The sequence below is a fragment of the Macadamia integrifolia genome, chromosome 11 (assembly GCF_013358625.1).
Source record: "Macadamia integrifolia cultivar HAES 741 chromosome 11, SCU_Mint_v3, whole genome shotgun sequence".
NCBI lineage: Eukaryota > Viridiplantae > Streptophyta > Magnoliopsida > Proteales > Proteaceae > Macadamia > Macadamia integrifolia.
In genome coordinates this window covers 7,773,708-7,790,492 of record NC_056567.1, presented here as the reverse complement: position 1 = coordinate 7,790,492, position 16,785 = coordinate 7,773,708, and the positions used below count along the sequence as shown (strand labels likewise).

At 40.4% G+C, this 16,785-nt stretch overlaps 1 protein-coding gene across 5 annotated transcripts; it reads left to right on the top strand.

Moving 5' to 3' along the window:
• The first annotated feature begins 4,857 nt into the window (after positions 1–4,857).
• LOC122093704 (B3 domain-containing protein Os02g0598200-like) lies at positions 4,858–15,304 on the top strand. Of its 5 annotated transcripts, none has more exons than XM_042664116.1 (9): positions 4,866–5,065; positions 5,885–6,884; positions 7,054–7,173; positions 9,437–9,586; positions 9,743–9,799; positions 9,917–10,104; positions 13,663–13,904; positions 14,870–14,914; positions 15,025–15,304. In XM_042664116.1, exons 1-8 carry the CDS (start codon positions 5,048–5,050, stop codon positions 14,874–14,876), a joined length of 1,782 nt encoding a protein of 593 aa, XP_042520050.1. In that variant the 5' UTR covers positions 4,866–5,047; the 3' UTR covers positions 14,877–14,914; positions 15,025–15,304. The 5 variants fall into 5 exon arrangements, with proteins under 5 accessions (XP_042520051.1, XP_042520048.1, XP_042520050.1 ...); XM_042664113.1 differs by having other exon boundaries at positions 4,867–5,185; XM_042664115.1 differs by having other exon boundaries at positions 4,869–5,185; positions 9,929–10,104.
• Positions 15,305–16,785: the final 1,481 nt, after the last annotated feature.

The following is a 16,785-nucleotide window of genomic DNA, read 5'->3' as shown; positions in this document are numbered from 1 at the left end:
ACCCCAGAACCGCCCCTACCCGAACCACCCTCTCCCATATCCCCTCCTTTCTCACCTCACCTAACCCTAACCGGCCCTAACCCTGACTCCTCTACCACCCCACCCCGTCGCACTAGAACCCTACACGATCTCTATGCTGACCCCCTGACCCTCTCTACCACCACCTCACCTGACCCGGCTGAACCTACATGCTTCTCCCAGGCCCACAAGGTTTCTCATTGGCGTTCTGCTATGTCTGATGAATTTAATGCTTTATTATGTAATGGTACTTGGTCTCTTGTGCCTTACAGGGAAACTATGAATCTAGTTGGCTACAAGTGGGTGTACCTCATCAAACGGAAGGCAGATGGCTCCCTTGAGCGCTATAAGGCCCGTTTAGTTGCTAAAGGATTTCATCAACAACCTGGTCTTGACTATCATGAGACCTTTAGCCCTGTCATCAAACCTACTACCATACGAACGGTCCTCTCCTTGGCCATATCTAACGGATGGGCTGTTCGTCAGCTTGATGTTCAGAATGCATTCTTGCATAGTATTCTATCTGAGGAAGTCTACATGGCTCAACCTCAGGGTTTTGAAGATGCCCTGCGCCCTAATCATGTCTGTCGCCTCCACAAGTCCCTCTATGGGCTCAAACATGCTCCCAGGGCTTAGTTTCACAAGTTAACTGAGTTCCTCACTCGCTCTGATTTTCGGTCTTCCCAAACCGACACATCACAGTTTATCTACATGTAGGGCTCTGTTGTCACATATGTCCTTGTCTACGTCGATGACATCTTGGTTACAAGGAACCAACCAACTCATGTTCAGACTTTCCTTCATCAGCTTGCTTCAGAATTCTCTATCAAGGATCTTGGTCATCTCAGCTTTTTCCTTGGTATTAAAGCCCTATATTGGTCTGATGGTGTCCTCCTCTCTCAACACCGGTACATCACTGATCTCCTCCAGCGGGTTGGCATGACTGACTGTAAGCCCGTCACTACTCCCATGGCCACCACCTTTGCAGCATCTTCCACAGGGGGTGTCCTTCTTTCGGACCCCACCAGATATCGCTCCATTGTTGGTGCTCTCCAGTACATCACCCTCACCAGGCCTGATGTGGCTTATTCAGTGAACCGTGCCTGCCAGTTTATGCATGCCCCCACCGAAGACCATTGGACACTAGTCAAACAGATTCTACGCTATCTCCAAGGAACCAAGGATCATGGGTTGTTCATCTCCAAATCTAGTTCCCTCCAATTACAAGCATTCTCTGATGCTGACTGGGCTGGTGACATTACGGATCGTAAATCCACAGGAGGCTATGCCATCTATATGGGTTCTAATTTGATCTCCTGGGCCTCTAAGAAGCAGAAGACAGTTGCACGCTCCTCCACTGAGTCTGAGTACAAAGCAGTGGTTGATGCCTGCGCCGAACTCACTTGGCTTCACTCTCTCTTTGAGGAATTAGGGATCCCTGTTCCCATTGCACCCATTCTTTGGTGTGATAACATTGGGGCCACTTACCTTTTTGTCAATCCGGTCTTTCATGCTCATACCAAGCATGTTAAAATTGACTTCCACTTCGTTCGTGATAAAGTCGCCTCCAAGGAACTTCAAGTGCAGTTCATTTCAACCCATGATCAGATAACCGATATCCTTACCAAAGCTCTCAGCTCTACACGGTTCTCCTTTCTACGGGACAAGCCGCGGATTCGACCATTCAAATCCCCACCTTGAGGGGGTGTATCGGGACAGTTAGCATCCCACTCGAACTCAACCTCTAGAGTCATACTCATACTCAACAACCTCTCCTACATTGTAAGCATTTTCAGTGAGCACAAACTCTAGAGACTACTTGTAGTTCAATACTACCTCATGAGACAGCAGAGTTGGAATAGGATCCCACATGTGATCATAGAGTTTGTCTATAACTCAATAATTATAATCTCTATATAAGAGCACCATTGTACACTCATTAATGTTAATGCCAATAGACTATTTCAACAGAGCTCGACAAGCTCTTCCTTCATCTTCTTGCTATGTTCTTTCCGGAAGAAGAAAACCCTGTTAGGGAAAAGATGGAGGATTTGTATAATCAACTTGCCAAGTCCTATTACAAGTTAATGATTTTGGGATGGTTCTAATCAAAACAGTTTTTCTACCCAAAAAAAAAATCAAAACAGTTTATTTTTATTCATTACAAGGTCATATTAGTTTTTATTTCTTACAATAAAAGTCGTACCATCTCTCACATCTATGATGAACAGTGCATGCCCATTTATAAAACAGTTGCATGCTCAAGGGTGGCTTCAAAAAAAAAAAAAACCATCAATCGATAAGAGATTATTTATATTCCATGTTGTAACCTCTTGAAATATAAAATCTTACTCATCATAATGGATAATTTAATTATGTAGTTTGGATCATAGTATATATATATATATATACATATATATGGAATAAAACAAAAAACAAAAAAAATACAATATCAGTGTGCAAATTCTTGCACATGTCGTCTCATATCCCATACATGGACCCCACGCTCTATAAATACTCTTGTTGGGCAATTCATCACCTTCCACCTTTTGATGCGAAATTGTATTCTAGCATCATATGAAACCCTCTCCTATAAATATATATATATATATATATATATGAAATTTTATTTAATCATTCAAAACACATCATGTTTTGATATGACAATTTATCCATATCAAAGTTGCTTATTATTTTACTAACGTTACACATGTATGCATGCTTCATCTCTCATTTCAATATCATCACTCTCCAATAATGATTTTATATACATTTAGAAGTTTCCCATATTAGAGTATTGTTTATTATTTACAAAATATCAAAACTATTAGAATTAAAGTTTAGTTAGCATCTAGTGCTCACCCACCCCCACCAAAAAAAGTACAGGTAGCTTCTACATAGACTGTTAATGGAGTACATAATCAATGATCATCGTGGTCATAGAGCTAATGAAAATATTCATTTGGTCTTAAAAGAGTTTTTAAAAGAAAATGAAAATTTGCCTACTCATACATTAACAGTTGAAAAGAATTATATTGAAAACACTTGAATAGAACTAGAAGAAGTTTTCTCACGGAAGTGCTTATAGTTGTAAGCTAAAAAGACTCCTTGTGTGTCTCATTTCTTGACTTCTAAAGTAATATATGTATTTCCTTGTAATAGAATTGTTGCATCGGGACTCTTTGTAACAATTGGGTTCTTCAGAGAGTCATTCGATAATTGGGAGGATCGACCATGTGTTGGGGTGTGTGTCCAAATCCTTCCAGTCCTGGAGAGGATCTAGATCCTGCTTTTTTATATCCGCTTACCTCTTATCAAGTTACAAGCTATAAACAACCCTCAATTAGAATGCTCTCTTCAAGCTCCTCACCCCTTCTTTTTTTTTTTTTTTTTGTTTGGGGGGGGGGGTTGTATTGGGAAGGGTAGAATTAGGGGCTGTAAGTTTGGCTCTAAAGGCCCAAACCTACACTGGTCCATCCTTTGCCTAGAGAAGGTCTGGCCCAAGAATTCTAGCATTGAGGGCGTCTTAGGGTTGAAAATCCTTGGCCTTGAGTTAGGGTTGGGTTGAGCCAGGGTTGTGAGGCCTTGGGAGTCGAGATGACCTCAGGCTGGCATGGCCCGACCCTATCTTATTCTTCGTGGATTGAGAGAGTTGGCCAAGAGTAATTAACACCTTTCAGATTAGGGCTTCGTCACTTTGGGAGAACCACTCATGTTACTCTAGGTTAATCGAACTGAGTTAAAAGAAAATGGAGAGGATCCGGCTCCTAGAGAAAAGGGAAAAGAGAGGGAAGGAAGAAATCGGTGATGGCAACTATGGTTTCGATAATAGAAAAAATGGGATCTCAAAGGATGAAAATGAAGAGAAGGGTTATATAGAAGGGAATCGAGCGTAGGCATAGTCACGAGCCTCACGGCAACCATGGGAGTTGGGGATAGTACTATGACAATGGTGTGTATTGATATGGTTAGGCCAATCAAAGTCTGGGCTTAGCCATGAGGGTCAGGTTAAGGTTGAATTTTTTTGGCCTTGAATCAGGGTTGGGCCAAGCTTGATTCTTCAATCAAGGGACTTACGGCTCAACTGGAATTTTAAAAAACCTGACCCAATCTGACCCTGTTTCACCTCTGGTCAAAATGGAACTATACACCATTACTTATTGACCATAAGGCAGAAATGGCCATCCCAGCCATGGGCCGTCTCCCTCCACCGCGGTTAAATCTCTCTCCATTGCGCTGCACCTTGGCAACCACAGCGCGTCTCCTTCCATCTTTCTCACCACTGTCGATGAGATACCGTTGCTCCATCCCTGCTCAGCATCTCCTTTCCCCTTCACTGCTGCAGACAACATCGATGATTGCCCTCTCTGTCTGAGTCTCTCACCCCCTTCAAACCTCGCCCTGTTGCCCTGCCAATCCCTGGCCATCCCAAGAGCATTCGCATCCGAAATTTTTTTAATAGACTTGTGAAATAATAATAGCTTGAAGAACGCTAATTATAGAATTTGATCAAAGCATGCTTTGAGGATAAAGGGTGTGGGTAACGGTTGCAGAGGTATGAGGGGCAGTGGATAGAGATAGAGATAGAGATAGAGATACAGATGAGGAGCGAGAGGGATGCAACAGCGGTGGAAAAATGGAGAGAGAGAAAGAGAGGGTGTGTGGCGGCGGTGGAAAAATGGAGTTGCGACTATGAATGGATTCAACGGTTCAGATGCGTAAATGGGAATCCAACGATCAAGAAAATGCTAGTCTATAAGATATCATTACGTCGTGCTACTGTGTACTGTGTACTTCATTTTCCAAAAAGGAAACAATGCACAGAATAAGGTCACGAATTCTTATAAGAATATTTAACCAAAAAAAAAAAAGTTCTTACGAGATTATTAATGGATTTGGTTTTGATTTTATCCAATACATCTCGAAACCGAACCGAAACTGAACCTCTCGCAGATCAGAACTGTCAAAAACCTCCGAACTGGTGAAGATTTTGCTGAGGGTTTGCAGAGAGTTGCAGAGAAGAGTGGCAATGAGTTACAAGGACAAGGTAGACGTATGTACGGAATGTACTAAAAAATGCTTGTTGGTTCATGGAAAGAGAGAATCTTCTCCTATGGCTACTTCTTTCTTCAAAGTCTTGATCGGTGATAGCTTCTCTCAAGTTCTGGCATGTTCTTCTCTCTCTATATCTCTAAAGTTCTTCTGGAAAAAGTTGAAATTTTTTTGGCCATTGAACTCATTCAAATAGTTTACTTTGTTCCCCTCTCTTAAGTTCTTCTTGATTGCTTTCGAGTGCTGATGTTTTAGTGATTTCAAGTTTCTTCCTCTTCTTCGGTCTTACAATAATGAGTAATGGTTGTTATTTTTTACGATGTTGTGGTTGTCCTTCTACATTTTATTTTCATTTGATTGGTAACGAGAAAACCCTAGAGAGTTCGAGAGTTTGCGGATTGCATTATTCAAATAAGTTTCTTTTCTGATTTTGAAACACCTCTGCCATGTATTGTTTGGCCCTAGCTAAATATTTGGTGTAATAAACTAATTGAGTGAATCATGCTTCCGGTAAAATTTGTAAGAAGCTTCAGTATAACTGTGCTTAGTTGCTTACTCGTGATTTTATGATAGTTTAGTTGTTGTTCCATGTGTCACTATGGTATTTATGTGTAGTGCAACTGCGACATTTTAGTATTCCAAGTTGAGATTCTGTGAGTATGTATTGCTCGATAGAGTAGGTAAAAAGCCCTCTAAGTTGAGATTATGCAACAGCATTTCAAATGTTCCTCCTTGTTTTTTGATGTCATGTGTTGACTTTAGGGTTTTGAAATGCCTGGCTGATCATTCTGCTCTTCTGATGCAACCTTTGCAGTTCATACCTCCTAAATTTGCACGCACGGTTAGCTCCATGCTTGGTTGGAAAACCTATCTGGAAGATTCGAATGGACAACGTTGGAGGGTCAAAGTATCCACTATTGATGGCTCCTTAGCTTTTCGACAAGGGTGGGATGAATTTGCATCGGTTCATTTTCTGGAAGAAGGACAGTTTTTAGTATTCACCTACATTATTGGATCACACTTTGTGGTTCAAATATATGATAAAAGTGGATGTGAAAAGTTAAATTTCTCTCAGAAAGGGAACTGTGGTGGAAAAAAGGCTAAGCCTAAGCTTTGCTCTGATCATTTGCGTTCAGAAGGCAAGAAATCTGTTCATACGGAGGCCCATTTTCCAATGATCGATAGAGGTTACATGAATGAGCAGGATTCAAGTTCAACAGTTCCTTCTTCATCTGATATTGAAATAATTGATGCTAATGTTAATGATCCTGAGAAGACAGTGATGGATGCTAAATGCACAGAAATACCTAAATCCGATCCAACAGTAGACTGCACAGAAGTTCCATATTACATAATCGATAGAGATTTGACAACTGAACAAGATGAAACCAGGACCGCCCATTTTGATCTGTCAAACTTTGAAATATTGATAGACCAATCTGGGGCTGGGGGAATGAAGAATGTGTCAGTGGCTGCTGGGAAGGAAACATCTTCCCATCACGAGGGGAACTCTGAAAGACCTCAAGCCTCAGTTGGAGTAGGCACTGTAGATCAAGATCCTGTGGCTTTTGAGGGATCCCGTGGACAAGCTTCTTTTGATGTATCTGACTTGGAAATGACTGAGATGGGCTGCAGTGCTAAAGATATAGACAAAGCGCCACCAAATATAGAAAAAGATTCCTGTTTCCCTGATACCTCTTTGAAACCCCAAATTCTGACTTCAGGGCAGCCTGAAAAGAAGGGGAACCCTGATATGTCCAATAATGTCTTGTGCCAATATCCTCTTGCTACGGGACAGAACTTCAATGATTTGGGTCAGTAGGTTTATATGCTTTCCGTTTTATGTCTGGAGTCTGTTCTTCATCTTTTCTACTTCTACCACCATTATTGTTGTTGATGTCGTTGTTGTTTGTGTCATTGTCATTATCAGTATCATTGCATTGACTGATTTCTCTGTGGTGAGTTAATGGATTTTACTTGTAGGAAACAAGTCAGCAGTAAAAATCAAAATGGAAGAAACTCCCCTTATTGGAAACAGTGGAAGGGTTCCGCAGATTATCACTAAAGTATATGGGTGCTTTGTTGCTCCAGTTGTCTTGGAAGGTGAAAATGGTCAATCTCTTTATTATTTTTTCTTTTCTTCTGTGTTTGTTTGTAGAGGTGCTGTTATTTTGATTAATTCTTTTTTGGGTGATTTACATCAACCTCCTCTGGTGTTTGCCTATATTACATCCTCCCCCCCAAAAATCTGTTTGTTACATTTAAACCCACCCAAACTAACACCGTGAGAGAGGTGTTAGTTTTTGAAATGGAAAAGACATAATTCTTCTTCTTCTTCCATCAATATCTACCTGAAACTTGCGACGGTGCCGAGCTCTCCACCACTCTCATGGGCATCTTACCAAACGATCAGTCGGACAATGTCGAAGAAACAAAGACGATACCAGCACACAAACAAGAAGCTCAGGAGTGAAATGTTCTTCGACGTTGAGCCTCTGGTCAAGCTTAAAAAAACCTTTGAGCCCAAAAACAATCTGCAGCAAACCATGATGATAATGCATTCGATCTTTCAGAATTAGCTAGCTATTGTGTGCATTCAATCCAGCGCTTTTGAAGCTGAAAACCGCTTACATAGACCAGAAGACGGAAGATCCAAAGCTTTTTCTCTCTGCAAATCGAGTTTAAATGCATTAGAAAACAGATTCTGTCTCACGCACTCTCAACTTATTGCTATATTCCTCTAATTCCTATTATATATAACAGTTTTATCAGATTTGGCAAAGTAATAAAAGCGATCATTCGGTTCATCGATGAATCATCATAGGTGGACTACTGCCCATGGATGCCACCGCGTACATGACTGCGTGATGAAAGAAGAAGAAGAAAGAGGAGAAGAAGAAGAAGAAGCAGGAGGAGAAGAATAAGAAGAAGAAGGAGAAGAAGAAGAAGAAGAAGTAGAAGAGGGCAAATGGAAAGGAGGAGAGAGAATGCTGCAGTTTCATCTTCTCTGCCAAGTGTTCATAGATTCCTTGCACATGCCTTCCATCACCATGAGTAAATCGGGGAATTTCTCGACAAGTTTAATTGCATTGCATCTTTGATAGGGGTGCAATAGGGCCGGGTTGGGCTGGGCTTTTTAAAACCCTAGCCCAACCGTGAGTCCCCTTAACTGGGCCCAAACCCGCCCTGACCCTGACTTAGGGCTGTAAACTTCAACTAAGGCCCAACACTTCAGGGTTCAACCCAACCCTTACCTGCCCTGATTGGCCCTGATTTTTCAGGGTCGGGCCGGGATGACCCTGGTTTGCCATCAAGGGCCGAGTATTCCTTGATCCTAACCCTCCAAAATATGAAATAACTAAAAAATAAAAAATATTCATAATAAAGAGGAAAAAAAAAAAAAAAAAAAAAAACAAAAGTCACAAATTACATGTCATGAGGAGAACATCCTAAAGCAAACATTCAAACAATATAAATAACTCCAACTATTATGGTAAACAAAGAGAAAATCATCATAAGAAAGCAAACAATCCAAAAAATTTCAATTATTTGTCATGATAAACAAAGAGATCATCTTAATAAGGCAAACAATCTGAGGATCTCAAAACCCTTGTAATGTTAAATAAAGAGGAGGACATCCTAAGAAAGCAAAAAATCCAATGTCAACATCAGGGGCAAAAACCAGGGCTGGATCAGGCCAAAATTAGGGGCCAGAAGTCAGGGTAAAAGAATCAGGGCCAGCTGGGCTGGCCAAAGACATCAACCCTTACCTGCCCTCACCATGACTTAGGGTAAAAAATTTCAGGGTCGGGCCGGCCCTCAGGGCCAAAATTTTTGAGTTGGTACTTGTTCGGGATTAGGGAGGGCCAAGGGCGGGTTCGAGCTGTCAGGGCCAAACTTGCACCCCTAATCTCTGCGACAGATGTGAGATCAGAGAAGAGAGAGAGAGGTGAGTTCTGGGAAAATGGAAAGGAGGGGAGAGGGGGGTGAGTTCAGGGCAAATAGAGGAGAGGAAGAAGGGTAAAATCGTCTTTTCTATTTCAAAAACTAACACCTCTCTCACAGTGTTAGTTTTGGTGGGTTTAAATGTAATAAATGGATTTTTAGGGGGGAAGATGTAATATAGGCAAACGCCAGGGGAGGTTGATGTAAATCACGCTTCTTTTTTTTTTTTTGGATTTTATACTTTTTTTTTTTTGGATTTTATACTTGTATGTTTGGAGTCTGTTCTTCATCTTTTCAACTTCTATCACCATTGTTGTGGTGGCTATTGTTGTTGTTGTTGTTGTTGTTGTTGTCATTGTCCTTATCAGTATCATTGCTTTGACTGATTCCTCTATGGTGAGTTAATGGATTTTACTTGTAGGAAACCAGTCAAAAATGGAAGAAACTCCAATTTTACTTGTAGGAGACAAGTCAAAAATGGAAGAAACTCCCCTTATCGGAAGCAGTGGAAGTGTTCTCTCTAAAGTACCTGGGTACTTTGGTGCTCCAGTTGTCTTGGAAGGAGAAAAGGGTCAATCTCTTTATTATCTTTCCTTTCTCTTCTGTGTTTGTTTGTAGAGATGCTGTTATTTGATTAATTACATTTTTGGATTCTAATTGTTACGCAAATCACTAGAAAATAATGATTCCTCCATCTTATTTGGGAATACTTTCGATTGATGAACAGGGAAAGGGCTGAAGGTAGTTAAGAAAGAGGATGGAGAAATGATGAAAGAAGCCAATGGTTTTGTTAATTTTCTTAATTTCTGTGTCTTTCAATTGGATCTGCTTTTTTTTTCTTTCTTTTAATCTGCCTAGTCAATGCAGCTCTGTTTTTCAATTGTAATTCTTGCTACATTAGCGTGTTTGACAGGGAAGATATCCAAGACAATTAAAGAAGAGTTTGAGGAGAACTTAAGTCTTAGTTCAATAGACAAGGGAAAAGCTTACCAATCTGTGAAAACAGAACCAATGGACTCAGATGATTTCTCATCACCGAATTTGATCGATTTTTGCGATTCAGTGACCGTAGTTACACAGTGTTGGCTTGTATGTCTTGCATTAACTCTTAAATTCTCCTTTTATGTTTTTATAACTAGTCATAACAGAATTCTGAAATTAAGATTGCCTGTGCCAACCATTTTCTTATGGTTTGCTCTGTTTTTTGGTATAAAATTGTATGTATTGTGTTCTTGGACAGGAAAATCTATCACATTTTAGTTTGTATGTTACTTGGGAAGGATATTTTTTGTATTTCTGTAGTTATGACGTACTATTATACCAGCTGCCTAAGATATAGTTATGCAAATGTTACAATTCATGCTGCATAAACAATCAAGTGGGAAAAGTAAATAGTGACTAGAGGGAAATTGTGAACACTGTATAATGTCAAAGGTTGAGCATTGGTATCTCATCTGTTCATAGTTGATGATTTGATATCTCATCACCTATTGCTAAGGAGACAATAAGAGACTGAGAATTTTAGATGAGTTTGTTCTTCTCGAATTCTTCTCTTATCACATGCTGCTTTTTTTTTTTTATTGCTAGGGAGGGGAACTAGATAACATCCAGGAGTCTCGAACTCGAGATCTCCTGGTGAGCATCGGCTTTGTGCACACCATAGCTCACCAACTGCACTAGGCAGTTGTTCTTTTAAAGGTAGCGATTATTGATGACTTCAATGTCTGATTGTCTGTGTTAAAGTGTAATCACGATAGGGGGATTGTCCCTATCGTGGGGTGTGTGTGTTAAGTGATAGAGTTAGGTAGTGACTGTAGTTGTAATTATGTTATTAGACTTAAGACTCTTAGTAGGCTTCCTACTTCTAGTCCAATACTGAAATATAATATAAAGGCTATTGCTGGACAATGATACGTATCTATTCCCATCGTTTTCTAGCTCTCTCCCCCTCTTCTGAGTCTCCAGCATATTGTCCTATCTTTCTCTCTCTTGGTGCTTTTCTTCTTCTTCTTCATAGATTCTGGTTTATTTGATTTTGCTACAGTCTGAATCTATCAAGGATGTCTAGTTGTGAGTTGAAGACTGAGGCTCACTAGAGTGTAGAAAGCTGAGCTACTTTTGCTACAGATAAGATTTTAATTTCAACCTTAACTTTGGAAGTTGCTGATTTGATATCTCATCAGCTATCCCTTTGACTGATTGTTTCTTTGTATTCCATTACTATGCATTTTTCAATCGATTTGATGGACTTCATGGCATAGATTTCTTGAACTTTTTGCATGGATCTGAGAAGATTTTCATATGGCAGCAGATTATGGATGGCCAAAATAAGTTTTCATTTATTTTTTTCTAATGTCATTTCAATCTTCGATAGCATGTATGATGTGCTTCACACATCGTGCATTGCCTGGAATAAATGACCTCCTCATGCATTGGCCATGTTTCATCCTTACTCATATTGTCTGTGCTTATTTTTATGTGGAAATATCACTCCCCTCCTCTGGACTACTGGACTATGTCGAAATATCAACTTGACCCCACACTTTTCCAAAAATATCACTCACCTCCCCCTAAACAAAAAGATTCTCTTTAACTTCCCCAACCGTTTGAAATGATTGTTAAGTCAGCCAGTTTTTTTATAATAATGTTTAAACTACCCTCCTAAACATGAAATACCCATTATACCCTTAATGAAATAAACCCCTCTTCCCCATACAAATCTCACTTGATCGAGAATGGTCCCATTGATCAGATCACCAGCAACCTCTTGGGACTCTGATATAGCAGCCAAATCCTCAACAACCCATTTCCGATTACTCAGCAGCGAAACCAAATTTGCATACCCTTGAAGATCCCTAAACTTCAAGGATTTCGGTTGCAAAACTAGAGCGACCATAGGTGTTCATGTTAATCCACCGAATGAACTGATCATCTCTTCCATCTGAAACGATTAATCAATAAATTGGAAAATGAGTTATAATAGGATTACAGGACAATTCGGTTCAGAAACCAAACTCACAAGAAAAGAACATCTCCCAAAACAAACAAGCAATAATTGAAATTCAACCAAGATCAATGAAACCCAAAACCAAGAAATTCCAAGTCTAGAAGAATCCAAATAGAGGAGAAGAAGATAGATCACCGACCTGGAATTGCAGAAGGAACCACGATTAGGGGGAGCGTCATCCAAAGACCCAGACGAGCTGTCATTGGAAACGGACACAGAGCCAGACCTGGACCCCAAGACTACTCTATGATTGATCAACAGAGATGGCGTCGACGAGACAGACGGTCGAGGCAAAGGAAGCCCCTTATTCTCTGAAATTACATCACCACCACCACCACCACCACTGTAGCCATTGGTATCGGAGCCCCAAGAGCAACCAAAATCCTTGCTAGTTCTGGGAGAGTTACGGGTGATAAGAATCGTAGAGAGGCGGTGACGAAGGTGAAGTGGTGGGATTTGGAGGGCCGTGATGAGTTTCGAAGTTGGATTGGGTGGTGGGAGGAGGGACGAGTGACCCAAAAGGGTAGAGCGGTGATTTCTGAGGAATCAAAGGGTTCTTCTGCTTCGTCGTCGAAGCCTTTGAAGTCAGCTGCAGCGGTGAGGACTGAGCAACGAGTGAGCTCTTGGCTGAGGACAGAGATGACGGAGAAGAGGGCGAGGAAGTACCAGGGTTTATTTCATTAAGGGTATAATGGATATTTCATGTTTAGGAGGGTAGTTTAGGCATTATGATGAAAAACTGACTGACTTAACATTTCAAATGGTTGGGAACGTTAGAAAGAATCTTTTTTGTTTGGGGGGAGGTTAGTGATGTTTTTGGAAAAGTGTGGGGTCAAGTTGATATTTTGACATAGTTTAGGGGAGAGGAGTGATATTTCCTCTATTTTTATCTATTTATTTATTATGAGTAGGATGCGGAGGCTCTATTTGTTGATTTAAATATGCACTTTGTGATGATAAAAGAGTTTGAAAACCAGTGAAGTAATAAAAAGGGTGTACACAGTCCACGAGGCTCCTGCAATTGAGGAGTTTGGGGAGGGTCACAATGTGTGCAGCCTTACCCCCGCTTTATGGAGAGGCTGTTTCCTGACTCGAACCACGAGGCCACGACCACTAGGTCACAATGGAACAACCTTATTGTTGCCTTGAGGTCCACCCTGTACCTTCTTTTTTTTTTTTTATGTAAAAGGAAAATAATAATGGAAGAATGAAAAACGTTTTTCCTGAATGAGAAATTTGAGAATATTTTAAGTATTTGATGTCTGTCTTCCATGCCTGTCCTACATTTTGAACAGCATGAGGTTTGGACTGTATGCATTTAATGGGTCCAAACTTGCTTACCAAACCCTGGGGGAGGTGTTCAACCTAGGCTAGGATGTAATTTTTAGGTGGGATTTACCTTGTTAGATGATAATCCTTAGTCTTGCATATTCAGAAAACATTTGATGATTACTCCAGGGAAAATTTAGGTTGGACGGTTGAGGATATCTGATTGAACTGATTTTGCATTTGAACTATTAATTGGCGGGTCCTAACCCTTTGTATGCATGCTAACAAGCATAAGACGTACTAGTGAGTAGTTATTCTGTCTTGTCAAGGTTTCTACCTACTAATTTTTGCAACATTCAACATGCATGCAGGAGTTGCCAACAGTTTCAGTTTTGTGGAAGGGGAAGTCAAAAATGAATAGGAAGGTAGTGCTCCTTCGTGATCCAGCCATGAAAGTGTGGGCAGTCCTCTATCACGAAAGACCTGGGTTCAGAGTCTTAACCAGCGGGTGGGAATCTTTCGCCAAGGCAAACAACATTCAACCAGGAGATACATGCACTTTTGGAGTTGAAAGTCGATTGGAAGGCCTGTTCCGTGTTAATATTGTCAGGAGGTAAGATAAACTCGAAATCCCAATCCTCATTTTTTTCTTCCCCAAGGTGACATAAATTTGTGTTGTAAGTAGAGTTTGGATTACAGAAACTTCTGCCCTTCTGCATACTCCCTGTTGTAAAATCCTATTAAATATAAAGAGCAATATCTAATTCATCGGATGTAAAGGGTACATTAAGTGTTTGTGATCGTGTTTTGAAGTTTTGGCTTCTTCACGTGCAGAATTTTGCACTTGTAAATCTTTTCAGCTGTAAGTTGAAACAAAGGGATTTTGCAACCATGGTCAGAAATTGCAATGGTGGTCCAGGAAAGAGTCCGGTTGCACAATAGTCAGAATTTCCTCTTAGTAGATCTATTAGGTGTTGACAATGTCTAGCTGGGATATGCTGAATGGTAAAGCGTTCTGCCCCATCTTTACACCAGGGTAAACTACTGTTGTATGCCTGTAATTGACACGCATAAGAAATTCCATGGACATTTCATTGCAGAGTTATTTGGTTCCTAATCACTCTACACTGTCCTGTGAAATGTCAGAGGTATCTCTTTATCGGTAGATTTCATGTGTATTGAATGGGCAGATGAATTCATAGAGGTAAGGCCTGCCAGCTGTCATCCTCAAGGACTAGGATAGAATCCCACTTTCCTCCCCACCATGATTTAGATATTAGGATTGTGTTGTGCATATTCCCCAACCCACACCCTCCCCTCCCCCACCAAAAAAAAAAAAAAAATGGTTGACTTGCCTGTTTGCTCTCTGTTATCTCCAAACCCAGCTGATCCTGGTGAAACTTATGCTAAGATTGGCGGTCACTGTTTGGATCCACAAGTGGCACTGCATGGCTCTGATTCATGAGATTTCTTTGGCAGGATTCATTTTTACTAGATTGAAAAGTCCACATACTAGATTTGAAAAGTCCACTAAGTTTTCCCTCTGATGCTTGCCATTATTCTCTTGTCTCTTTTCAGAGGTTGACATGTTACAGCTTATGAAGTCCCGCATAAACATGGTTGGTGAGTTTCTTTTTCCCAAGTCTCTGTTGGTGTCATTGAGGTTATTTGGCTATTATAGATGATAACAGAAAAATGCAACCAATTTAACGAGCATTCTTGAACCCTGCCAGAGGAGGGTATTCTCAGATGGGCATCCTGGCTAGGATTGTGAGGGATTGTTGTGGAGTTGGATGCTGCAATGGTAATCAATGGCTGGTGATGGACAATCTTTTTTATTTCCATTTGGATTCTGTTTTTCATACTTCTGGTGATTCATAAACCTAGTGCCTGGCAGGTTAGCATAATGAGCTACTGTTATGAATGGTGTTAGTGGAGAATGCAAAGAGAACTAACTTGTATGGTTGGCAGATCTGTTAGAAAAAAAAGGACTTTATATGGTTTTGTTGGTTAGGGAGATGGATATGGCCTTACCTCACAGCTGTATAGTTTAAGGGCAGAGGTAACTCATGACGCCAGAGTGGAAACCACACCAGTGAGAGGTGGGAGATGTATTGTCCAGTAAAAGGGGCCCACATTTTGTGAGGGGAGAGAGAGTGTCAACCTGTTAATGTAGGTATCACGGCTTATTATGTGAGAGGGTGTGAAAAGGAATCTGTACTCTGGCGTCATCGGGATCTTTTTCCCATTGTTTATTTTGGAATAGAAATGCATCTATTATACATTACGGTTACATGGTTGGGGAAAAGTACAGAAACAAAGGAGTCAAGTAGCTGTAAACTAATTTCATTTGAGGACACGCACCACCCTTGGCTCTTGGAATTGATGCCGCCCTGCATTCATAAACGAAAACTTTAACTTTGTTCAAGGTTCAAACACAACCATATTTCATTGAAATCTAGTTGTGCGAGCCATGCAAGAAAAGAATCTGCCCGGAGAAAATAGCAGGCTTTTCTTCTTCATTTACTCTTGGTCTTTTTCTGCTGAAAACCCAGATGGGTATTTCCGTTTCTAGTTGTGAATGGCATATTGCAGTAAAATATATAAATTCCCCAAAGTGATGAAAATAGTTTCAAATCCCAAACAACAAGGATGGTAATAGCAGCAAGAAATTGGGAGAACAATAACTTTCAATTGAAGCTTCAAATATGAAATTGTGCTCCATTAACATCTAATCATAATTAGATAAAAAGTTGAAAAACCCTCAGACAGGAAAAAAAGAATAGAAAACAAGAGAAATTCCGGCTGCTACCCTCACAGTGTTAACTCCATTGGGGACTTGTCAAGCTTTTAAAATTAGATGTTACCTTTAAATGCAAAAATATTTTCCATCACAATTGTTTTAGAACATGTTTGGCTAACCCTTGTATGTAAATCTATTTGCTAATCACATTATACATCATGCTCGAAGTGAAATCATTTGCTGAGAGACTCACCGTCATGTCCACACCCTTGGGAAGGTCAGTGCATGTCATGGAGAGTACTCTGAGAGCAAATGATAGTTGCTTCCTGTACAAGAGTGTGGTGTATTATTAAACGGCGAGGATGTTCATAATTGTGCCAGCACCTTGGGGGAGGTTCGTGCACCTTATGACATTCTGAGATCGGATGATGATAATCTCACAACACGACACATCCTCCCTAAGAAAGAGAAAGAGAGGAGAGAAGGTCGAATGCAAAGTTTTTTTCTCCCACAAAGGGAAAAAGGGAAGAATTTCGATTGTTACCCTCATAGTGGCGACTTTGTTATGGACTATCAAGCTTTCAACACTAGATGTTACATTTAAATGCAAGAACATTTTCCACCACATCTGTTTGAAAACATTTTTAGCTAACCCCATGTTTGTAAATGTATTCACTAATCACATTATGCATTGTGCTTGAAGTGAAATCATTTGGCGAGGGATTCTTTGTCATGCCTGCACCCTTGGGGC